The sequence below is a fragment of the Rhinolophus sinicus genome, linkage group LG04, assembly GCF_036562045.2.
Source record: "Rhinolophus sinicus isolate RSC01 linkage group LG04, ASM3656204v1, whole genome shotgun sequence".
Lineage (NCBI taxonomy): Eukaryota > Metazoa > Chordata > Mammalia > Chiroptera > Rhinolophidae > Rhinolophus > Rhinolophus sinicus.
In genome coordinates, this window is record NC_133754.1 from 170324133 (window position 1) to 170350300 (window position 26168).

General features: G+C 44.1%; 1 protein-coding gene across 8 annotated transcripts in view; it reads left to right on the forward strand.

Annotated features, from left to right (window-relative positions):
- Window positions 1–168: 168 nt before the first annotated feature.
- SNX30 (sorting nexin family member 30) overlaps window positions 169–26168 on the forward strand; it is a 179963-nt gene continuing 153963 nt past the window's right edge. For 3 of the 8 annotated variants that reach the window (XR_012495895.1, XM_074330843.1, XM_019749541.2), the window contains exon 1: window positions 18537–19089. Coding sequence is in view for 5 of the 8 variants with exons in the window: in XM_074330843.1 (XP_074186944.1) it covers window positions 18934–19089 (156 nt within the window). In the remaining 3 variants the exon portion in view is untranslated. Of the gene's footprint in view, window positions 280–18536; window positions 19090–26168 lie in introns of those variants that run through there. The other 5 variants (XR_012495894.1, XM_074330841.1, XM_019749538.2 and 2 more) reach the window with 3 other exon arrangements.

Consider the following 26168-nt stretch of genomic DNA (forward strand, 5'->3'; position numbering starts at 1 on the left):
CACTTCCCTTCCGAAGAGTGGCAGCCGAAGAGGCACATGGGAAATGCAGGCCGCTTTTTAGGGGGCGGGGCCTGAGCGGGGCGGGGCGCAGTGACGTATCCTGCAGGCTCAGCTAGGCAGGGGCGTGGTGGAGACCAGCTGGGTCCCTAGCACCGTTAGGAGGCATTTCGTGGAGGCAGCTAAGCTGCAGGGAGAAAAGCCGCCAGACCGGCCGGTCCTGCGACGGTGTGAATCCACTTAGGCTGGAACTGAGGCCCAGCTGCTGCCGGGACTCAGAGGGTGAGTCTTCATAGGCTGGGCACGCTTTCAAGCTATAACAACTATCTCAGGGATATTTTTCTTTTATAGTTTACATAATTATACATAAGAAAAGCACTAAGCATGTAGAAGTTTTTACTGCTCAATAATCTATATTGAAGAAATGGGTGTGCCACATCTTAGAATATGAAGTCCCTCTCAGTGGGATCACATCTGATGCCTGATTCCAGCACGGTTGATTGACACAATGTAAGCTAACCGTGTATTGATGTGTGTCACCTGTTCTGTGGTCGTTAACCCGTTTTCATCTTTTCTAGAATTTGAACATATGTTCTTAATAATCGATGTTTGCTCAATACTAAATGTTTATGATGCACTATTTTGTTGTGCATGGATCTGTGACTGAAGTAATAACACCAGCAAGCATTTGAGTACCGTCTGCGTGCGGGGTGCTTCCTGTGCGTCAGCTCCAGGCCTGTATGCCTGATCTGTATATGAGACAGAAATGTTACTTACTCTGTCATGTAGCGAGCCGCAGCAGAGTTTCAAAGGACTAAAAGTCTGCCAGATACTAAGGCCCAGGTGCTTAAACGTCACCTATCATCTCTGCTCTGGAGCAAGGAATTCCTCTCAGACCAGCTCTTGCTGACTGACCCCTTTAGATTCAAAGTATAACCCATGAGGCTGTTGGTAGTTGGTCAGGATCCCTTTTTATTATAGTTAAGAGGGGCTCTTTGAGTCCTGGCCTGACTAAAATGACCAAGATGTATAGGAGAATTTTTTGGGTTTAGGTTGCCTGACCAGAGGACACAGAAACTAGGGCATAAGAAAGCTCCCGTCTAAATCCTACATGAACACTCTGGACAAAGTTTATTCAAGGTGAAAGGGAAAAGTAAGAATTCTACCACCTAAGCAACATTTTGCAGTTTCCTGGCAAGTTCAGCCTCCCAGGGTTGGGAGAACATTATAAGGAGAAAGATAAATTTACCTTGCTAATAATCATTTTGCCTTTTACTTGGTGGGTGTTAGCCCTAGAACCCCTTTATCTTCTTGAGAGTTTCTGAAACTTCTGCCTCACAAGAATTTTAACATATTGGTTAATAGTGGGTCACTTTAATTGAGTTCAAATCCCAGCTCTGACATTTAATGATTTGTAAGCCCTTGTTTAACTTTTCGGTGCTTCTGTCGTCTATAAATAGGGAATAAAAACAAATGTGTGACCACCTCACACCCATTATATGGCTACTATTAAAAAAACAAAACAAAACAAAAAGCAAAATAACAAGTGTTGGTGAGGATGTGGAGAAAATGGAACACTTATACACTGTTGTTGGGAGTGTAAAATGGTGGTGAAGCTGCTGTAGAAAACAGTATGGCAGTTACTCCAAAAATTAAAAATAGAATTACCATGTGCTCCAGCAATCCCACTTCTGGGTATATACCTAAAAGAATTGAAAGCAGGGCCTTGAAGAGATATTTGTACACCCATGTTCATAGCAGCACTATGCAAATAGCCAAAAAGTGGAAGCAACCTAAGTGTTCAACAGATGAATGGATAAACAAGTTGTGACACACACACACACACACACACACACACACAGCAGGGGTGCCAAAAAAATGTATACAAGTGGACACTTTGGTCAACATTACTCAAGCAGTAGTTTGCCATAATCAGAAGTGTCTAGATGCTGATGGTAACCACTTTGAGCAGCTCTTGTAATTGCAGAAGTCAAATGTGGCCTGTATTCATCTTTTGTAATTGGCATATATTGAGTATTACAATTTTAATACAGTTTTCCTTTCTTAAAATGTGTATACATTTTTTTGGCACCCTCTGTATATTGGTCTTAGGCCACAATTCCTTGCTCACAGCTCTAGACACTCTTTGAATTTCCCAAGTGTTTAGTGTGATGAAGGTGTCTTCTGTTATGTTAATGCGTAGCTTTTGGAAAGCACCTAAGGATGGGGACTGGTTGCCAGTAGAACCAACCAAGTGATTAGAGGGTGGGAAGATTTAGTCCCAGAAGGGATGGAGATTGAGTTCAGTCACCAATAGCCAATGATTTAATCAGGCATGCCTAGGTAATGAAGCCTCCATAAAAACGCAAAAGGAGGGTGTTGGGAGAGCTTCCATGTTGGGGAGCCACAATGCTTCCACATGCCACTGTGCCAGGACCCAAGCCACATGAAGACAGAAGCTCCCTTGCCCTATGTACTGTTTCCCCAAAAATAAGTCCTAGCCAGACAATCAGCTCTAATGCATCTTTTGGAGCAAAAATTAATATAAGACCCAGTCTTATTTTACTATAATATAAGACCGGGTCTTATATAATGTAATGTAATATAATGTAATACAGTGTATAATATAATACTTATAATATAATATTGGATCTTATGTTATAAGATGTTATTATATTAATTTTTGCTCCAAAAGACACAGTAGAGTTGATTGTCCGGCTAGGTCTTATTTTTGGAGAAACACAGTATCTCTTCATCTGGCTGTTGATTTGTATCCTTTAATATTATTTTTAATTAAATCAGTAATCTAGTGAGAAAACAGGTTTTGCTGAGTTCTGTGAGCCGTTCTAACATATTAATTGAACCCAAGGAGGGGTTGTTGGAATCTCCAGTTTGTATCCAGTCGGTCTGAAGCAAAGGTAACATGGGTTTGCATCTGTCCTCTGAAGTGTGTGTGTTGGAGGCAAGAGGAGTGTCTTGTAGAACTGACTCCTTAACCTGTGGAATCTGATGCTATCTCTGGGTTGATAGTGTCAGAATTGAGTTAAATTCTTCAATACCCTGCTGGTGTCTGAGAATTACTTGTTATGGAGGTCCTCCGTCGCCACATTGGATTTGGGTCCAGGAACTCTATTTACATTGTGATTCCATTTATATGAAGTACTTAGATTAGTCAAAATCATAGAGATAGAAACAGATTGATGGTTTCCAGGGGCTGGGGGAGGGAAGAATGGAGAGTTGTTTAATGGGTATAGAGCTTCATTCAGTTTTATGAAATGAAAAGAGTTCTGGAGCTAGATGGTGGTGATGGCAGCACTCATGAAAGATCTGTATTTTACTGGATATCTTGGTACTTGGTCAGTAAGTCAGCTGATAAATACTTAGCAGGGGAAGTCCAAGATAAAAAGGAATGCATGTGGGGCGGCCCAGTGGCTCAGGCGGTTAGAGCTCCATGCTCCTAACTCCAAAGGCTGCCAGTTCGATTCCCACATGGGCCAGGGGGCTCTCAACCACAAGGTTGCCAGTTCAACTCCTCGAGTCCCACAAGGGATGATGGGCTCTGCCCCCTGCATCTAAGATTGAACACAGCATGTTGAGCTGAGCTGCCACTGAGCTCCCAGATGGCTCGGTTGGAGCGGGTCCTCTCAACCACAAGGTTGCCGGTTCGACTCCCGCAGGGGATGGTGGGCTGCGCCCCCTGTAACTAGCATCGGCAACTGGACCTGGAGCTAAGCTGCGCCCTCCACAACTAAGACTGAAAGGACAACTTGAAGCTGAATGGCACCCTCCACAACTAAGATTGAAAGGACAACAACTTGACTTGGAAAAAAGTCCTGGAAGTACACACTGTTCCCCAATAAAGTCCTGTTCCTCTTCCCCAATAAAAAAAATTTAAATAAATAAGTAAATAAAAAGACAGACTAGCAGTTCTCTGAAGGGAGACTATCCGTTTCAGGAAGTATTAAATAAAGTTTATTAAAAAAAAAAAAAAAAGGAATGCATGTTACAGTCCTGTGCCTCTGTTAAACGATAAGGAAATGCTAGGTCACAGTATGTAAACTGGTACATCCTGAAGCCATTATGATTGTTACAGACCTTCAATATCAAAGTAGAGTTGAGAATAGTCCTCAGTTTCCAACTGAAGCCACCCTAATCCTCTTTTACTATTCTGTGATAAAATATTTATGGGGAATGCATTAGGCTAGACAGCCTTTAAAATCAAGTGTGTGGAAGTTTGAGACAATGACTATATTATTTATTGCTTGTAACAACTACTGCCAAACCTGTCAGTTTAAAACAAATATGTATTCTGTTTTCCTTTCTGAGGGGCTGGAACCTAGGCAGCATAGATAGGCGGTTCTGGCTTACGATCTTTTATGAGGGTACAGACAGGATGCCAGCTTGGGGGGCAGGGTGTGTGCTACGGTTATTTGAAAGTGCGACTGGATGGAAGGATCTACTTGCTTGCAAAGCTCACTTATGTGGCTGAGAGCAGGAGGCTTCAGTTCCTCACCACACAGGCCTTTCCAGAAGATTGCTTGTGACATAGCAACTCAACAGCCAGAGCAAGTGATGTAAGAGTTAAAGAGAGTGACCAAGACAGAAGCCACAGTGTCTTTTATAACCTGATCTTGGAAGTGACATACCCATTGCTTCTGCCATATACTGTCTGTCACAAAGACCAACCTCGGTGCAGTGTAGAAGGGGACTACGAGGCTGTGAAAAATACCAGGAGGTGGGATCACTGAGGACTTAGTCCATTTAGGCTGCTATAACAGGATACCATAGACTGAGTGACTTCATAAACAGCAGAATTTTATTCTTCGCATTTCTGGAGACTGGGAAGTCCAACATTAAAATATCAAGGTGCCAGCATGGTCGGGCTCTGGTGAGGACCCACTTCCTGGTTCACAGATGGCTGTCTTTTGCTGTCACTTCACCCGGGGTCTCCTTTATAAGGGCACTAATCCCATTTATGAGAGCTCTGCTCTCCTGAGCTAATCACCTGGCAGCTGATGCAGATTGAGACCCAGTGTGGAGTCAGGTCTTATCCACGGTGCGCAGGCCCAGTCTGTGTGTCACAGACACCAAGGTATTAGGTCACTCTGCATCTTTCCCCATGGAGGGAGGTAAAGGGGTGCCTCCTGTCGAACATAATAAAAAATAATCTGGAGGCTCTGGCTAGAAATAAATGATAAGGATTTATTCATAGGTCTCAGAGTTAGCAAACTAGAAACATAGGTAGGCAAAATCCAGAAGTGTTCCATGGAACAACAAAAAAAATTATTCATTTTTATAATGTAACTGAATCACAAGAGAGAAAGGAGCCCTGCGATATTAGCCATTTGGCCCATTATGATGAGTCAACTAGTATCATTAATTATGGTGATGAATTACAGGTCATCAAGCAGTCTAGTCACATAGAGGTTTTCTTTGAGGAGGCCTAACACTGGAAACCGGCATTGATGTATACTGTACCAATCATAATCTGTATAATGTCTAATGCAGGATTAAAGACTTAAAGTTTAAAAGTTCAAATGTCAAAGACCAAATATTAGAACAAAAGAATGCTCCTAGACCGCTCGTATCACTTAGGAATTTACAAGGTTTCAGGAGCTCTGTTGCAGGAATGAGGGGTGGCAGGGGCAGATATATATATATATATATATATATATATATATATATATATATATATATATATATATATATATATATATGGCTATAGCTATCTATCTATCTGTCTATCTATCTATCTAATCTACCTGTATATTTTTTTTCCCCTGTTATCTCACAAGGTCAGAAATGGACACTGCTTTTTAGTGCAGGGAATAGCTCAGCAGCAGAAGTACTTAGGTAAGAAAAGAAACAAAGTTTTAACTTCCAAATACTTCCTCTGAGATTAGATGAATTCAGTAAATTCTTGCAAAAACAACAATTATTTCTGTTTAGTGCTGAATGTCATTACTTGGCTTTTCTTCTTCTCATTTTGTGATTCTGGAGTTGCTCATGAATTAGTACAGTATTCACAACAGTTGTACTGGTGGCTGAGGAACATTTCTGCAATATTAAGCAATTGATATTTATATATGTTTATACATACCATGTGTTAAACAACAAAAATTCAACTGAGTTAATTTAAAGATCAAATTGGCTTCATTCAGTGATTCAGAAATTGGGCAGCATCCCATCTAGCAAACAGAAAGGCGCACCATAGAGCTATAGAAAAGGAAAGGTTTTTAAAGGGAGAGATGGGGTGGGACAAGCAAGTCATATAGAAAAAAAAGGATTTTTTCAGGCAAGGTCACCTTCCATTGGGGGACAAAAAGGGTCTATTAGGTGCTAACCAGGAAATCCCAGACTGACTGGTTAAGATTACATTTCTGGGGAAGGTTGAAACTGCAATTAGGTTAGGTATTAAGTTTCAGTTTGGTGACATGGGCTTAGCATAAGTGACTCCATTTGGGACCTGTTGTTTCTTTTGAACACATGACTGAAGCATGACATTGATTCTTTGCTGTATGATGCTAGATTTGCTTTAAGAAATGGTAAAGATTGCATTATAATCAGTAATTTGATAAAATATAACCTAATATTCTGCAGAATAATTTATCGTGTGTCTCCGTTTCAGTGTTTTAATATGATATAGAAAATTTATGATTCATTTCTGAATCTAAGTATTACTTTGATAATTGAATTGGCAATTTCAGTTGTCATTCCTTTACCAAAGAACATGTTTTCCCCAACTTGAAATTAATAAAAAAACTAAGAACTACAATCACTCAAGTAAGTTCATACAATTTGACATTACTGTTGTTAAATTAATTAAACAGGGAGGCCGTTAGACCGAGGTGGCTCTAATGCCATGGTGGCCTTCATAGGCAAAGCAAAACCAAAGCCTGTGAATACCTCAGGGTTACAAAATTGAAATCTAAGGACAACCAATCACAAACAGCCAACCAGGCTTTAAGCTGTAGCCAATCACTAATTAAGTTACTTTGCTTCTGCTTTTTCTCTGTAAAAAGTTTCTCCCTAGCTCCTGTCCGTGGAGCTCTCCTAACCACTTCTGGTTTGGTGCTGCCCGACTGTAATTGATTTTTTCTCAAATAAACTCTTACAGTTTTTAATATGCCTCAGTTTAGCTTTTAACACCGTCAATGGAACACAATTTATGTGAAAAATTTTATAATCTTATAATAATGTAAATATTATTTTGCTGCTATAAAGGCAAGAAAAATAAATGTTATGAACTATTTATGTATTTATTTTATTACTCATATCAAATATCAAGACCACCCAGACATGAAAAAATAATAAAGATAGCTGTCTTTGATAGTTAGCCAACTTTCAGTCATTTTAAGGTCATGGCTTTACACATATTTGCTAGCTTAATTTATAACTTTCAAATATTTAGACATATGGAATGTGAGCCTGCATCTGTACTCTGCCTCAGGTCCCACAAATGCTCAGATGGCGTGACTGGGCACACGTTTACCTGTGTTAAGCCTGCTGCTGTTCTTTCCTCATTAACAGAAGAAAATTAAAATCAAAATATTTGGTAATTTTTTGATTTTTAAAAGTAAATGTGAGAACTAACATCTTTTCGTTAGTCAATTAAACAGTGGTCATCCAGATGACTCAGCATATGCTATGTTATACTTTATATTCAGAATGTATTCAGAATATTAAGAAAACTTTTACTTTACTAACCATTGTCACCCCAATAAACTTTAATTAAAAAAAAAAAGAATATTAAGAAAACTTGTAAGGTCATCAAAATAAAGATGCTGAGAACACATACCAGCTCAAGGTAAAAACACACATTATATTTAAAGGGAACAGCAAAGAGACATAATTCTGAAATGTAAAAGTATTCTAATTAAGTAAAATCAAAATTTTTTTCTAAAATTGGAAATGCTTCTATAGTGCACCTCAAAGAATATGACATAAATTGAACCTTGCTTGTTAACACATGTCTCAGATCTGATAAAAATGAGGGAGGATGAAAAGGAGTCTGTCTGTAAGTGGAGGAGAGGTGTGGGGCGTACCTGCAGGGGGAAGTCTAGGATTGTGCCTGAAAATTGTCCTGTTGCTACTGAGTAGCATAGAAATGTAATTTAAAATAGAAAGTGACACCTGTCATACGAATTTTTTTAAGTGCTATGGACTGTTAATTGGGGTGCAGTGGAGATTTCCTAAAGTTCTTTTTAGAATCCTATCACCTAGGAGTGGAGAAAGGCAAGCCAAAGGTTGACTGACACATAATATTGCTTACCTTGGAAAAGCAGTAGGAGGAATTGTAAATATGTTTAACTCAGATGTTTCATGTGCTATGATTTAAATTTTTTCCTTATTAGAATATTTAAATTACAGAAGAAATAAATGGGTATTGTAATGTGTGAAAGTAAACAATATGAAGTTGTAGAAAGAAACTGTTAATCTTGTCTGCCCCTGCCCTGCTGCCCCCTTACCCGGAGTCAAAAACCCTAACAGTCTGATGCATTTTCCTATTCTTGTATAAACATATACATTCATATATGTATATATATATACATATACATTCATATACAGTGATCCCACTATACATATTACTTCACCACTTGCTTTCTTAATTTATCTTAGACCTCTCAGTACATGAAGCTCTAATTTGTCTTTTATTGCTGCATAATATAGGGTAGATGTGCTATAATTTGTTCAACCTTTTCCCTAGTGATATATATGTAGGTTATTTTCACCCTCTGCCTCTGCAAACAATGCTGCAATAAACATCATTGCACATACAGCCTTAGGTAATAGTGCTTTGATTTTGATAGCACTACGTGTTTGTGCCAGCACTGAAAGCACCTATTTCCCGGTACCCTCACTAACCGTGGATGAGGAGGTAGATTTCACATGAAGCTGATGAAACATAAATTTCAGGGACCCTTACTTGAACGTGTATCCCTACCCTGTCAACACCCCCCCACCCACCCCTCTAGGCCTTGGGAGAAGTCTTGGCAATGTTTTCACAGGGTCATTATTTTTGTCGTATTTGAAAAAGTAAGTTATTTTATCTACAACCAGTTAAGACACCTGTGTCTTTCCACTACGAATTCTCCTCTGTTCACACTTCTTGAACTGGATGGCCTTGGAGTGGCTGCAGGCATTTTTGAAAGTTGAATTGGGATGCAGTTTAGTTTTAGCAGGATGTATTTAGCAGGTTCACTGTCACTTCTGTGTACAGTTGGAGTGGGGTCATTGCTAGACATCCTGGTGGAGGAATAGCTTCTGGGTATACTCCTGTGAAGATGCAGGGCCAGAGGTGACATTGTGAAATGAACTGGTCTTACAACACCTGGCACCAGATCTTTAGGGTACTAGAGGAGAAACAGAATTTGAAATGTGTGGAGCCAGAAGCTGGTCTGTAGAAATTTCTTCTGATGGTCAGTTACAGAATTGTAAGCAAATGATTCCATTCTCATTGATGAGTTGGCAAAACCAGAAGTTCTCTCCTATTGGGAATATCCTTGATAAAGCAGTATATACAATTATAAATTCACCATCCGTGTTTTTTTTTGGTGGAACTTAACCTGAAACAGAATAAGAATTCCTGGGTTCATAGGCTAAAAATCTGTAGCAGTTCTACAAACAGCAGGTATGTTTGGTGGTAAGCCACATGTTTTCTGCCTGCCAACATATCAGATTGGATCTTAACACATTCCCAACAACGAATTTGAAGGTGAAAGAAACTTATCTAAACTATCAGTGATAAAAAAATAAATTTCAGTCAGCTGTACTAGAAGAAAACCTTCATTATCTTCCTAGTCTCTCTATACAAAATAGTATTATAAAATAGTTGTCTAATGAAGACGTTCTTAGAGAATATGCATCCAAAGACTATGAAAAAATAGTATTGCAGAGGTGTGTCAGGCAGTTAATAAATAATCTAAAAAATTTTTGTGATATTGGTTTCATAAAACTTATAATCGTGATGATTTATTTTCTCATTCTAAATATTCACCTTTGTACAAAGTTTTATATTTGAAATTTTGAGTTCTTTTACTTGAAAAAGGCCCCCAAATTGTTTAAAGTTTAGGTCTCAGAAAGCATGAATCCTCACCTGGTTATAATTTATTGATCTTTCACTATTTGCCAGCAGGACAAGCAAAAATTGTATCTTTTTACTTTTGTTGACATTTCATAGATCTCTAGTGAGACTGAACATTTTTTCCACATATATATTGGCCATTTGTATTTCATCTTTGAATTGACTAGCCATATCCCTTTGTCTGTTTTTTGATGGATTCTTATTAATTTGTAGGGGGTGTGTGTATTAAGTATATTAATACATAGTGGGTCATTGTGTTCTAAATGATTTTCTCTAGATTATCCTTTGTCTTTTTTTGGTGACAGTGTTATTGCAATCTAACTCACAGACCATACAATTCACCTATTTATTTATATTATTTTTCCAGTTTTATTGAGATAATTGACAAATAAAAATTGTATATACCTAAGGTGTACAGTGCAATGTTTTGATATCCATATACTTTGTGAATTGATTATCACAATCAAGCTAATTATCATGTCCATCAAGTTATTCATTTAAAGTATACAATTCAATGGCTGTTAATATAGTCACAGAGTTGTGCAACCATCTTTGTAATCAATTTTAAAGTACTTAATCACCCCCAAAAGGAATCCTGTACCCTTTAGCTATCACCCTCAATTCCCCATCACAATTTGTCTTTTGACAGGTGATATTTTTAGTATCAAATTTCCTTAACTTTCCTATAGTCAAATATCTCTATATTTTCTTTTCCAGCTTTTAGGTTTCCACTTTCCAGTGTGGCTTAAGGTCTCCACTCCCGCTAAGGTTATTTAAATATTCTGCTCTAATATTTTTTTACATTTACATCTTTAATTTATCTGGAATGTATCCTCAATCCTCTTCTACCGTCTAAGCAGGTAGACCCCCACTTCTTAACTAGATTTCGAGAAATTACTATATCTAATGAGGGAGAAGTTTCTGTTCTCAAACTTGGGGGCCAGGCCCAAAGGGCCAGAGCAAGGAAGAGGAGCACCCTAAAAAGGCAGAGTCCTGATCAGCCCGGTGTGGTTGCTCCAGGGCATATGTTATATGTTTACATGATGCTTCGAGACCTACCTTGACCAGAGAACTTCCTCTTTCAAATAAAGAGTTGAAAATGGGGTCCAAACGGCAACCGTCAGAAAGGAACCAGACTGCGCTTAGCAATGTGCTTCCAGAGAGGACGGTACGGGAAGTGGGGGAGAGGAGTAAGTACAGTGAAGAAACCTGGTGAGCAGAACCTCGGCCAGGTAATCAAGGTTCACATCCTGGTGAGAAATCATGTGGATAGTATGTACCCTTGACATGAGGTGATGAGAATGGCACTTCAGCTCTGCGGTCTTCCTCCCACAACTCATAATCTGAGTCTAACCCTGAGAAGAACACCAGACAAACCCATTGAGGGGCATTCTATAAAACGCCTGATCAATACTACTCAAAACTGTCAGGGTCATCATAAACAAGAAAAGCCTGAGAAACTGCCACAGACCAGAGGAGACTACAAGACATGACTATGAAATGCAATGCGGTATCCTGGATGTGAGATTCTGTAACAGAAAAAGAACATTAGGGAAACACTAATTCAATCCAATAAAGAAGACAGTTTAGTTAATAGTAACGTACTAGTGTTGGCTCCTTAGTTCTAACAAATGTACCATAATGACATAGGATGCTAACAATAGGGGATGCTGAGTGAGGAATATATGAAAACTCGTTATTATCTTTGCAATTTTTCCATAAATCTAGACGTATTCTAAAATAAAAAGTATACATTAAGAGGGAGGGGAGATACTTTTGCCAGCCACATCCTTCCTGAGGGAGTCTATCGAGGCCAAGAAAGCATCCAGCCTTCTGAAAATAAGAGTTGGTGTCTCTACAACCTAGTGCTTACTTTGAACCAATTATGTGGGTGGGTCAGAAAAGAATTTTGAGTTCTTTCCTCTGTCCACATCCCCCTGCTAGCTCAGAGCAGCCTTCCAGAACGGCTGATTCGGGCTGTGTGGGCCATTCCATGCAACCCACCCCAGCAAGCACAGTGGTTCGCAGTGACATCCCCCATCCCCAACCAACCCCCAAGATGCTGCTCAGGATCCCCAGAAGGCTTATTTCTTCACCGTTGACACTTGGCTTTGACCACCCTCCCCTTGCTTTAGTGACCAATTCAGACCTCTTACCCTGGTGTTTTGATCTTGGCTCCTCATTTTACTCAACCCCACACAATCTCTTGATTTCTGTACTACCTGAGGCTGCAGGTGAGAGAGATTCCTTCCACCGTCGTTCACTGCCCAACTAGCCCAAGGCCCCCTGGGACCCATTTGGAAGGAGTGGACAATGTGTAGCCTCTCCTATCCATGGGATGGGAGACCAGCAGCAGCAATATCATCAAATAGAAAGGGCATCCTCTACTTTAGGAAGAATACAGGAGCTCTCTAGATGAGAGTAGCTTTAAAAAATACTGTTAGGAATTATACTAATATATCGAATTATGATTTTGTAGCATGTGTTCCTTTTTTTTTTTTTTTTAAGGGAACAGTGACATGATGCATTATAGTTTCTGGCGTCCCCTTAAGTTTCCTGATCCCCAGACAGTACTGGCCATATACCTGTGTACCAACACGCCAGGGGGTCCTGGGTAGTCCTGGGGCTGATGGATGGACTGAAGTCAGCAAAGCAGATCTTAATTCTGAGGCTGTACAGAAATCCGGTGGTCAAGATGAGGCTAGGATTCTGCTCTTATTTTGGTGTTAAATTACTTGTATCGTCAATAACCTCCTAAGATCCCACCCTGAGGGACCGGCTGTGTGGCTTTTCCTAGGAAGAATATAGCTTTTCCTGACTGAATGACAATCAGTTGAATGAGACTGACAGCCTCACAAGGATGAGCCGAGAAACACCGTGCACACTAGAAACGTGGAGTTGAACAAACCTTCCTTCTCGTGTGGCCTTGGTCTAAATCTTGCAGAGGACTGGGTTTGATTTTGGGAAAAAATGAACATTTCAACAGATAAAACTTCTCCACGTTTCAGTGTGTTGGCTTAAACTCAAAGGCTACCATTCTGGCAAGCAGAGAGATTCAGCTTAATGGGTGTGAATTGAGTGCAGCTTCCTGTATGTCCCATTTTCTCCATGAGTGGTGGTGACAGTGTGCTGCGTGCCGTATCCCAGGAGGCCCCAAGAAGGGGCACAGGGAACACCAAGCCTCCTGCTGTGCCAATCAGAGAATCCTGAAACTTCAGCATAATTCCTTACCTTATCATGTAGCTGGGGGTGTCAGGGGAACCCTGTTTAGCAAGTCGCCTTACCTGGATCTATGATCTGGGGACTGAGTGTAGTTTTCTTGCTGTGCCCCCAGCACCGTCTGGTCACACTGCCCACGGGTTATACAGAAAGACAAGGCCTGGTGCTTGTACAGTCTCACTACCTCTGGACGATGAGGATGAGCCCGCGAGCCTGCAGTCCTTTATGGCCTGGGTTACAGAGCACAGGAGGGGCTGGCCAGAGTGGGCTTGGCTGGAGCTACCACAGTGGTAGAAGCTGGGGCCAGGATCTGCTGGTGGAATTCAGAGGCTTTGGGAAGGCCCAGAAGCTCTGCCTTAGGACGCAGGAACTCTGTTCCTCCTGCTTTAGAGCTTTTCCTGCATCTTTAAAGAGCAGTTTCTTAACTGTTTTCTTTTTCTTACCATAGCCTGTAATGGGAAAAGTTTACTAGGTTTAAATTTTCCCTAAAAGAGAATTTAAATACTAAGGGATGAGATTTTACCCTGTAGCTTTGGAGGGCCACAAGCCATCGTAGTATCTAAGACTTTTTTTGTCCCACACCCACCTCAAGAACCAATTTTCACCCCCTTGGGGGCGGTGTTTCCCCTTTTGAGAATGCATGTTATAGAAGGACGGTCCTGCTGTTGAGAATGTTGCTACCCACAAAGGGGAACTCTCAGACTTCCTCCTGCCTGTTTGTTTTACGCAGCTTCTGAATCCCTAGGGATGAGTCAGCTGCATGTTACAGGGCCCCCAATTAAACTGCCTGAGACCACAGGGGTGTTTATTGCTCATTTAAGAAATTTGGGGGTGGCCGGGTGGCTCAATTGGTTAGAGCGTGAGCTCCGAACAACAGAGTTGCCAGTTCGAGTCCCACAGAGGCCAGTGGGCTGCACCCTCCACAACTAGACTGAAGGACGACGGCTTGGAACCAATGGGCTCTGGAGAAACACACTGTTCCCCAATAAAATGTATTAAAAAAGTCTGGAGTTACTAGATGCAGTGGCTCAAAGAGGCCATCAAGGACACAGGCTTTTTCCATTTCTCCACTCCACTATCCTTAGGGTATTGGGAATGTCTCCACTCTTGGCCACAAGATGGCTGTAACAGCCCCAGGCATCAGGTCCTCCCAAGACCAGTGAAGGGAGAGAGAGGAAGAGAGACAGGACAACAAACAGTGAAAAGCAGGACAACAAACAGTGAAAGGCAGCAAATGACTGGTAGGCAAATAATAGTTGCTGGCACCTCTCTCTGTCTCTCTCTTATTTCCTCTCTCCTTTACCTTTGGCTTTACCTAAACTAGTATTCCCCAAACCCACAGGTGACTCACTATGCATCCACATGGAAGGGAGTAGCATTAGCACTAGCTGCTTGGCCTTGAGCAAGTTACTTGATGTCTCTGGGTCTCAGCTTCCTCATTTATGAAATGAGAGGCCCACACTAGATGCTTTTTTTTTTACGTGAACTTACAAAGAGTGCTGCTGTTGAGATTCTTGAATCCATCTTTGATGAATATACACATGCATTTCTGTTGTGTTCTGGGAGTGGGACTGCTGGGTCATATGATATCTGAATGTTCATCTTCTAGGTGCCTTTTAAAGATGGTTCCTAGTGATGGACCCAAACACCATCACGGAGCACACAGCCAGTAAATAGGTTTTTCATCCTATCCAAAGATTCACTGCTAATAAGACGCAGGGCCAGGGTTTCCAGTACTTGTCAGCCTGCTTGTGAAGAAAGCCAGGTAGCAGGTGTCCCTTGTGATGGTCGTGAATCACATTTCTATGGCCAGATGAGGCCCAGGTACTAGTGGCCCTCAGGGCCAGCCAAGGAAGTTTCCGGGGCTCTGGAAAATACCCACTCCATTGTGAGGCACTTCACAGCTAGCACTAGAAATGACTCTGTCAACAGATAGTTTAGTTCATCTTAGCCCTGCTCCCAAACTTTAAGTACCTGGTAGATCGTCAATAAAAATAACCATAAAAGTTTAGGGTAAAGGACCCTGTAATAGCATTTTGTAAGAGAAGTTTGTCTATTACGCAACATTTCAGCCAACAGGAAATTTCTCCAAAGTAAGCACCTAAAATACTATTTACAAAAGGAGGTTTGGAATGTCAATTTATGGTTGAGAGAAATGGGCAGAGCTCTGAGAAAGTGCTTCTCAAAGTACAGTCCATAGAGCTGCATAGCACGAGCGCCAGCTAGGAGATTGTTAAAAAATGCAGATTCCAGGCCCCTTCCCAGAATCAATCTCTTAGATGGGGGTCTAGAAATTTGCATTTTAACAAACTCACATCAGTCTACGATCTGATGTGTTACACATTGCAGAGAATCTCCATGCTTTTGGGGCCAGGTACTTTGACATGGAAAGATAAAATGATCCTATCGTTTGCCCACAAACTTCTCTGCTGGTTCTGGGGCAAGGTCCAATTTCTTGTTTGTAAAACTCTTCAGATCCTGGCCTCAAGTGGACCTACTGGCTTTTGCTTTTTCCTGGGACATTGTTGACTGAATTAAATGGTTCACACAATTTTGTCTGTTGGCAACAGTGCCTTTTCAGTTGCCCCTCTTATTTGAGACAGCCCTCTGTGGCTTTCTCCATGTTACCATGAATGCTCTTTGAAAACCTCCTTTGTCCTCATCAGCCGTCCACTTCAGAAGTGCTGGTGTTATTTTGAGGCAGAGCTTGGGATGCCATATAGAATAAAGCTATGATTGTATTAAAAACCAGAAGAGGGTAAGCAGCTAACACAAACATGAATACGGCCTAAGCACATGCTGTACCAGGGGACAGAAACAGAGAATGCTCCCTTGTGGCACTGCTTTGTTTCTGAGATCTGGGTGCTCATGTAAAGTCCTCACAAACTTTCTAGTGAGGTTTACAGGATTCTAGCATGGCAAATTTAGGAAATTCTGAGGCCGATGGCGCTGTCTCCCAAAAGGCACCAGCTGAAGTGCCCAGGGTTGCCTACAGATGGGGGAAGGCCCCATGCTGTGTTCTGGGGTTCTGATGGCAGCTCCCCGTGCCCCCATACACATACATCCACTGTGTTCTTCCTCAGAGCTCAGCCCTAAAAATCCAAGCTTACCTCCACAAATTCCACCAAACACTACAAGCTTCTCTGATATAAAACCTGCACATTTCTTCCTCACTACCATGTTGCTTTGAAAATTTTTAGTAGAATTACAGCCACATACTCTGAGATACTTTTAACGTTATTTCAGTGACAGTTTCCCACCACAAGGAACACTGAAATACAACAGGAAATGGTGAATATGAATAGGCAGTCCTGGGCTAAATTTGAATGGTGGAAACTTTATACCAAAATGTTTTCCATAGAAGTCCACTTTCTTTAGTTGTGATGACTACCCACTGGATCATTGCGGCCAGATGCCACTGACCGACGGGAAATTGGAAAATAAATAAACTGTTCCATATTGCCTTTTAGGAACTCTGGGGGGGTTTTTTGTTTGTTTGTTTTTGTTTTGTTTTGGGTAGGGGCATAGAAAAATGGTACTCAGACCCACACTGAGCAAATAGAGGTTTGGAGAGCAGCGTGTTTAATTATGAAAACTTTAGGATTTTCTTTTCATAAGAAGGGTAGAGAAAACCCAACAGAGAGGGAAAAGAAGTGAATTAACATCTGTTCCGTGTCAGCGTTTTGCAAGGAGTGTTAGGGAAAGCTATTTCACTCTCACACCCACCACCTAAGGTAAATATCATTACCTGCTCCCTGTCCTCCTCCCTTTTAGGTTAGAAAGCAGGCTCATGACGGTTAGGCAACTTGCTCATGGTCACCCACGTGTGGTGACTCAGGAGGAATTCAAATGTGGTTTACTTTTCACTGTCCTGGTGTCCTGAAGAGAAAGCTGGGTGGAGTCTTATAATAACATCTCTATTATGTTAAGGCAACCTGGTTGTTAACATAACGCCCTTCAATAAGAAATACCTCTGCTATCCATCCCTAGCACACTCTATACGGTATTCATGCTATTTATTTTAATGCCAATCAGAAGAACAGTGAATAGGTCTATAGTCGTTATAAGCAGTCCTTGAGTATAAAAGTATTATTAATTTTACCCAACTCCGAGAGGACCGAACATTGGCATTCCTGTGAGGTAGATGCAGCATTTACATTGTTCCCAGAGCCCCTGTGAATCCTGTTCTCTGGAACCAAGGCAGACACATGTGGGGGAGATAAAGGACGATGACATGAGGACTACACCTCAATGAATTACACCAGGGAAAATAAGGTCTTTGAAGCTCAGTGAGTCTCCAAGTGATGTTTTGGGTCAGCTTCAACTCTCTGCATTCTCCTCCTGCTTGATGAAGTGTCACTTGTTTCTAGATTAAACTGTGGTGGAGACCACAGTGAATCCCAACTTTAAGACTTGTCAGGTGAAATGGGACAAACGTATAGACTGTGGGAATAGGTAGCAGGAAAGGTACTCCTTCACAATGAGCCACGCGACCTATTACTTTGTTCACATCCATCTGTTCTTGCGCGGACTGGTGACCTCTACTGACTTGGCCCTAAGAACAAAAGCTGCACAGACAGTTAAGGTGGAAAAAGGTGAACTTCCACGCCAAAGAGCTGAAGTAACGACTCGACTATCTCCCCTCTGCTAGCAAATAAAGCTGAGACTCCAGCTCAGCCAAAGGCCCGGAAAGGAAGCACAAAACCATGAAAATCAACTTAAACCTCTTTCAAAAGGCAGTCCAGTCGAGGTATGAATTTGAGTCGTATCATTAGTAGCACGCCCTCTGTTTACTGATGCTGTCTGTCTTTGGAGGCTCAACCTTACATAAACCCGGCGTAGCTGTAGAGGCAAGATGGCACGGGCATGTCAGCGTGCATCTGAAGAAACCCCACACTGTCTCCTTGTTCGCTATCTCCTCTGGCCTCATAGCCTTTTATGCCATTCTTACACTATGCGTCGTAATTCCTTCCATTTTCAGTTATAATATTATAGAGGCCGTAAGATCCCAACCCACGTGCGTATCCCAAAGCCCCCAGCCCCGAGTGGCTGCCCGTGGGCGCATCAGTAAACGCGAGTGGAATGGAACACGATCCTCTAACGTCTTTTTCCATCTCTGATTTCCGTTAAACATTTGCTCTGGGGACAGAGCGCAGCCTCCATAAGGCCGGCCTCTCCGAGACGAGGTTGGACGTTAAGAGGACAGCTGCGGAGGGCTCCGGGCGCACTTCCTGCGGGGCGGCGGGCGGGGCGGAGCTGCCCGCCTCCTCTCCTCCCGCCCCCCCACTCCCCCCACCGGTCTCCCTACCCCAGGGCGGCGGGGCGCTGCGGGGGCGGGGCCGCCAGCGGGCTGGGCGGCGTGGCGGAGCTGGCTGATAGCAGGGGGCCAGGGTGCGAGCGGGACCGGCGCTGGCTCGGGCGCGGAGCGGGGGCGCGCGACGCGGAGCAGCCCTGCCCAGCGCGGGCAGAGACGAGCCGGCGGGTGGCAGAGGCGGAGGCGGCTCCCAGCCGGGCCGGTGCAGGGCCTCCGACGGAACTGCGGCGGAGCGGGGCCTGGGTCAGGGCGCTGGGGGATCCCGCCGAGGCTGGCAGCAGGAGGAAGCGGCGGCTGCGCGTCCCGAGCGGTGCACGCCATGTCGGGCGGGCTCCCCAAGGCCCTGCAGTCCACCGGGCCCCACTCTCTGCGTGACCTTCCGCACCCACTGGCCGGCTCCAGCAGCGAGGAGGCCGTGGGTGGCGACAGCACGCCCAGCCCGGACCTGCTGATGGCCCGCAGCTTCGGCGACAAGGTGGGGTGCGCTTAGCTGGGGATTTGGGAGGCTCTTTTCGCTCCTGAGGGAGGATGATGGATCCCAAGCTCCCCTGGGCACCGGGCCGCGCCCACCCTGGCGCCCCTTACCCTGGGACAGGCGTGTCCTCGCCCCCTAGATCCTTTGGAAAAAGCGTCTCCTTTCTGCGGGCCCCGTGGGGTCGCAGCCGCATGGGAAGCGACCAGAGAGGACAGGCTTGCTCGACTGTGAGTGGTCGCGAGCTGGTGACAGCTGGTGGGGAGGGGTCCCGCGTGGGGTTGGGGCCGGAGGCGTGTGTGTAGTGCTCGGCGCCTGTGACCTGGGATGGGATCCCAAGTTCCTCCAGGTGCATCCCTGAAGGCCGAGCTGCAGAGTAACTTGTAGCTCCTCGCGTTGGCTGGGGCTGCAAAGAAGTAAGAGTTAATGGTTTTCCGTGGTAGCACTGGGCAGCCTTGGTCTTACTGCCAGTCATCTTCTTCCCCGTCTGTCATGTGGGAAGGGATCTTTGTTTAGGTTTGTTGTGTGCACTGAGAAGTCACCTGACTCAGACCCCAGCCGGCGGGGCGAGGAGACTCAGTTGTGGTTTTCTGTCTGGGACTCCATTCACCTCTGACGGCCTCCCACACTGTTTAGGTTTGGCAAAGATTGGTTTTGTGGTTGGTGGGAAGAAAGCTCGCCCTTTGACCTTCTTTGTGCAGAGAGAAGCTCCTGATTTTCTTAGAGCAGCATAAGCCCTCTGCTGCTTTGAGAGACAGCAGAGTCCAGTGAGTGGTAAGGGGCTGCATCCCCCACCCCCGTCGCCATTTCATCTGTGGCCAGGATTTGAGCTGTGATTGTATCAGTGCTGCTGTTGCCACTAATTGCAGAAATTAGAATTGTTCTCAACACTTGTGATCAGGATTTCCTCCTCCCAGTAAAATATTAAACGAATTCCTTCTTGTCCTAATACTGAAGGAAATAGGGGACCTAACTTTCTTTCCCCCTTAGATGGGAGGGCATGTGGTACAGTTAAAATGAGGATGCCTGCACTGAGCACTCAGAATAGCTAGGGAGGGGTACTTGATGTACCTTCTTGAGAGAGTTTGTGAAAGCAGAGTGGGGAGGGGACACGTAAAGCATTAGGAACAAGAAGGCTTTAAAAAAACTAACGAAAACCAATGGGTTGAGCAGTTTGAGGTGTGTGTGGGGGGTGCTCTTTGTAATTATTTCTCTTTATTTTATAGATTATGAACTATATGAAGGCTTATGTCACTTGGAAATACCTTCCCCATGTTTAACATTCAATATATAATTGTTGAATGACTGAATGAATAATTTGTTGCTTTCTGTGGAAAGAGAAATTGTCCTACATGCATGTAGGTTAGGAACTGAGATTAAATCTTTTGACTTCCTTCTCAGGGCTGTGTAGGATAGTGAATTAATTATCTACTGCTGTGTAACAAATTACTCCAAAATTTAGCACCTGAAAATTGTGTCTGTGTGTCAAAAATGTGGAAGTAGTTTAGCTGGTTTGTTCTGACTCAGGTCTTTCATGAGGTTGCCATCAAGCTGTTGACTACGGTTGCCGTCATCTGAAGGCTGGATTGGGGCAGGTGCACTTCCAAGTTCACCCACTCAGCTGTTGACAGGCCTTAGTTCCTCTCCATTGGCTGCTTGACATAAAATTGGTTTGCCCCAGAGCAAGTGATCCACGAGAGCAAGCGATCCCAAGACTCAAGCCACAGTCTTATATAATCTAATGTTGGAAGTGACATGCCTCTGTCACATTCTATTGTTCACACAAACCAATGCTGGCACAATGTGGGGAGAGGGTATGAATACAGCAAATCCTTGAATAATGTTGTTTCATTGTAACATTGATGAGATGCTGTAGAAACTTAACTCTTGTTTATCAGTTAGCCTATGGGAAAATTGGTTTCATTATATGTAATTTCACTCAAAGTCACAGAACCCATCGAGGACAGTAAGTTAGGGATCGTTGGGGCCATCTCGGAGGCTGGCTACTACAGATGGCTATTTTAAATATTTTTTTAATGATCCACTCTTGGAGGATACCTGATTCAGAATATGGGCATTTTACTTACTAATAAGCACTGGGAGAACAAATGCCTCGTACCACCAAGATCTTGTTGATGGGCAGGAAGTCAGGCTCAAGTCTAATGACTGCTGGCTGCCTTTACCAGGACAGTTCTTTGAGAGAGAGTCTTGAAGACCTTATTATTAATTATCGAATATTTAATATGTCTCCTTACAGCAGTAAGGAACAACCAAATGACATCACTCCCAAGGGCCTTATTTATAGTAAGCCACTTTTCCTTAGAGGCAAAGCAATATAATTTCTTTCTCTGACTGGGAGTAACATTTTCCTTGAATCTTGGCATGCACATGTGTTTTCGTAACTCTGGAGAAATTTCTGTAGAGAGAAGCTAGCACGCAACAGAGGTGAATCAGGACCAGCGGAAGGAAGGCTTCCCTTTGCCCTGCTTTTTCTTGCCCAGCCAGCATGGAGGGCAGGGAGGGAAGTTAAGCATTCTGGTCTGTCTTTGAAAAGAAGCCTGTTCTCTTGCATTTTTTTGTTCTCTTGCATTTTTGGACATTAGGGTGGTGATTCTGGATGCCTGATTCAGTCAGTTCTGGACTTGGAGAATGAGTGTGACCAGCTGCTCACAGTGTGCAGGGTTATTACATTTTGTGCAGGGCATTGGTTTCTGTGAGCCCAAGATGGTGCCATGAACAGGGAAGGCTCGTGTCTCCATCTAGCAGACACTTCTGAAGGGCCTCTGGGGTGTTGGGAAGGAGGGCGAGACCATATGTGATGGTCTCTCCTTCCCCAAAATCTGAAACCATTCAAACCATAGAGTACTGGGAGGAATCCTTTCTATCTACCAAGGGTTGCTTGGTAGATAGAGTAATTCTTTTTGTCAGCTAAAGTCACTGGGTTTTCTATCACTATGTGCTTCATCTCCACCTAAAATGTAAATAAACTTTGGGCCCATCTCTCTTTTTCACTTTCATCTGCAAACCACTCTGGGTTGCTTCTCCCCTGACTCAGCGTCCAACTCCTGCTGTGCCTCCCAAAACTCAACATCATCCCAATAAAGCCCCACCTGTGGTTAACACCCCTGCCCACATCCTCAACCTTTTCACTGAACTCTTCCACCTACTTCCTGTCCCCTTAGGTCGCTGCTTCTTCTGAAGTCTTCAAAATAGAGGTCGGTGTCTTTTCCTCTTGTGCTCATATCAGGATCAGGAGATGGGGGTCAGTGTCCTCTCTCTCCACTGCCTTTTTTTTAAAAGATTTTATTGGGGAAGGGGAACAGGACTTTATTGGGGAACAGTGTGTACTTCCAGGACTTTTTTCCAAGTCAAGTTGTTGTCCTTTCAATCTTAGTTGCGGAGGGCGCAGCTCAGCTCCAGGTCCAGTTGCCATTGCTAGTTGCAGGGGGCACAGCCCACCATCCCTTGCGGGAGTCAAGGAATTGAACTGGCAACCTTGTGGTTGAGAACCTGCGCTCCAACCAACTGAGCCATCTGGGAGGCAGCTCAGCTCAAGGTGCCTTGTTCAATCTTAGTTGCAGGGGGCGGAGCCCACCATCCCTTGTGGGACTCGAGGAGTTGAACCGGCAACCTTGTGATTGAGACCCCACTGGCCCATGTGGGAATTGAAGTGGCAGCCTTCGGAGTTAGGAGCATGGAGCTCCAACTGCCTGAGCCACCGGGCTGGCCCTCTCCACTGCCTTTTACAAACCACGTCCTGCTCCTTTGAGGCTCATGTCCTTTTTTGTTCTTTCAGCAAATATTTGAGGGTATACTGAGTCAGGCACTGTTCTAGGAACTTGAGATGAAGCAACCAGTTGAAGCCCCCTGGGTTCATTGGGTACATTTAGTGAGTGCATACTGTATTATGGAATAGATGCCATGGAAGGAAGAAAAGGTCGGGCAGTGAGGGGAGGGGGGTGTTCAGCATCACTGACCATGGGGAGGGGATGTGTGTAGACCTTATGGAAAACTTGAGCAGAGACTTGAAGGAGGTGAGGGACTTAGCAGGTGGATATGTGGAGGAGTGTCCAGGTGGAGGGAACAGCCAAAGCAGAGGCCTGAAGGCATGTTCCTAGTACACCAGGGAATAGCTCATAGGCCAGTGTGGCTGGGGCAGAGTGAGCAATGGAAAGTCGTAGGTCGAGGGCTTGGCAGGGTGGCGGCAGATTGTATAGGGCCTGGTAGGCCACGCTGAGAACTTTGACCTTTACTTTGAGTGCCACTGCAGGGTCTTGAGCAGAAGGAGGGCAGTTTGTCTTATATGTTGAAAAGGATCATACAGGCTATTGAACTGAGAATACTTTATTTGACTATTCTACTGAATTAGGTTTCTTTCTAGTTAAAAGGACCGAAACCGAACGCAAACTGGCTGAAGGAAAAAAAAGAAAAAAATACCGGCTCAGGTTGCTGCAAAGCTCTGGGTTTTGGCTTCAGGAATGGCTGGAACTAGGTATTCAGATGATGTTGGGAATCTGTCACTTTCTATTTCTTGGCTCTGCTTTCTTCCGTGTTAGATTTATTCTCAAGATAGCAGAGGGATATGTTATACAAACAAGCTTCCCAACTCCAGCAGAAAGAGAGCACCTCTTTCCTGATAGTTCCAGCAAAAGCTCTGGGCTGGTGTCTCAGGGCCCTAAATTGGGTCAGGCGCCGAAACCAATCTTTGTAACTGATTGCCCAGACCTGGAACAGTTCCTTATCTTTAGAGAGTGTGGAGAAGGGAAGTTTTTGTATGTTTGTTTATTTGTTTGAACTGTGAAATATTCATCGAAGTACATGTATCTGGAAAGATACAAAATGTGTCTGTATAGTCTAAAGAATAAAATGTATCTATATAGTTTTTTATATAGTTTTTAAAGAATAATAACATGAACACTCATGTTCCTACCACCTAGATTAAGCTATAGAATGTTACTAAGAGTTTAGAAGCCTCCTCTGTGCCTTGGAAGGAGGTGGTTTCCAAAGCAAAATCAAGGTGCTGTTATTAGAAGAAGGAGGAACCAGTGAATAATGGACCTGCAGAAATAACATGTGCCTTATAGACCTTCCACTGTCATTTTCTAACTTCCCTCTCCTCATTCCTATTCATTAAAAGCTGAGACCCCCAGTTTACTGTCTTCTCAAATCATGTCCTCATCTCAGGGGATTCCATCCAAATCTCCAAAGCTTTCAGTTTCTTGACACTATTTCCCGTCACCTTCGCCTCGTTTTCCAATTCAGTTGCCCTCTGCCATGGCTACACCCTTGCATTATAACACCTAGAACTGTTCCTGCTCTGAAATAATGCCATCAGATATCATCTTTTCTTGGCTTTCCCTCCACTCAGCCTGTAATAACTGACTGCACCCGTTCTCTGAGCTCTTATATTCACCCACGTCCTTTAGATTCTTTGGCTCATCTCGCCCATTGCTCCCACCACTGCCCTTCACTCAGTTCCTTTGCTCTCCTTTACACCCAACCTGGATCATTCCATTTGTTCCTGTCTTGTGCCTGCGCCTCGGGTGTGAAGGTGCCTTGAGAAGTCCTGCCCGCGTAAAACCACGGATGCCAGCCACACCTGGGGACTCAGTGGTGTGGGGCCCTCCGCTCTTTCCCCAGGAGGCTCCCGTTCTGCAGTGTGGCGACCTGAAGCTTGTCTCTGCTCCTCACACCCTCCACCCCTCCTCCTACTGAGGAGTGTTCAAGCTCAGAGAAGATAGAAGCCACCATAAAGGAACGTCCTTTCACCCAACTACAAAATGATCTGAATCTGTAGCCATCCTTGCTCTCTAAGCCCCTGTTGCAGAAGAGAGTCTAAGCTGCTCCTGCCCGATCCGGCCCACCCCTCTGGCCTCTTGGAGACCCTGCTCTGTTTTCCTCCTTCCTTCCCCACTCCGCTTCAGACTCCCTCTCTACTGGCTCATTCCCATCAAGGTTTAAACATGCTCAAGTTGCTCTTCTGTCTAAAAACAAAGCAGGAGTAAAGAAAACTCAGCCGTGATTCTCCCTTCTCCTCTATCTCCTGTCCGATTTTGTGACTCCTCTTCACAGCCAAACTTTTTGAAAGGAAGGTTTGCTTCTCTTGTCTCTACTTCCTGACCTCTGGCTTACTGCTCAGCCTACTGCTGTCTGGTGTCTGACTTTCCTACTCCAGGCCCCTCTCGTGACTTCCTTATTGCTAACTCCAGTAGATGCCTCACAGGCCTTATCTTACCTGGCCTCTCGGTAGCACTCGATCCTGTGGAGTACCCCACTGCTTGAAACCCTCTTCACTTGGCTTTGTGTTTTAGAGTGTGCACCCTGGAGCCAGTCAGTCTGGATTTGCATCCCAGCTCCACCAGTTACAATCTTTGTATCGGCAAATTATTTTTATCTCTCTGACCCTCAGTTTCCTCATCTTAAAAAGGGGGTAACAGAAGTGCCTACATCACAGGGTTGCTATGAAAATCTGGTGAGTTCATTTCTAAAACACTCAAACGGAGTGCCTGATACTCAGTGAGCCTTTCATAAATGTGAGGGGGTGGTGGTGGGTTTTATTCCTTGAGATTGTGCTTTCCACATTTTCTGTGTACATTTTCGTCTAGTCTTTGTCCATTTCTGTATCAGTTGTGGTTCGATCAGGAAATGAAACTACTGTAGGCATCTCAAACGGAGAGACTATACTACAGGGAATTAGGAACACAGGTGATGGAAAACACGAGCAGTCGGGCAGAGGACCGTGAGGTGACTAACCCAGAGAGTAGCAACAGCAGGAAGCCGCCGTCCTCCTCAGGGCTGGCAGGTCAGTGGGAGGGGGTGATGTCAGCAGACTCTAGGAGCTTCTGTGGGGATTAGAACCATGGCAGGGCTGCTCAATGGGCGCTGGGGCCACAGAGGAAGGGGGAGCCCCCACAGAGGAGAGGGAGCAAGTGCTGCCAGGGACACAGTCTGCACCAGAGAGAAGGGGTTGGGGAGGGAGGAGAAATGCCCTGGCTTCTCTCCTCGTCCTGGCGTATCGTTAGTGTCTTCCATTGGCTGAAGCCAGAGAGGAACGTAGAGCTGGAGAGGAAAAGGGGCACGAC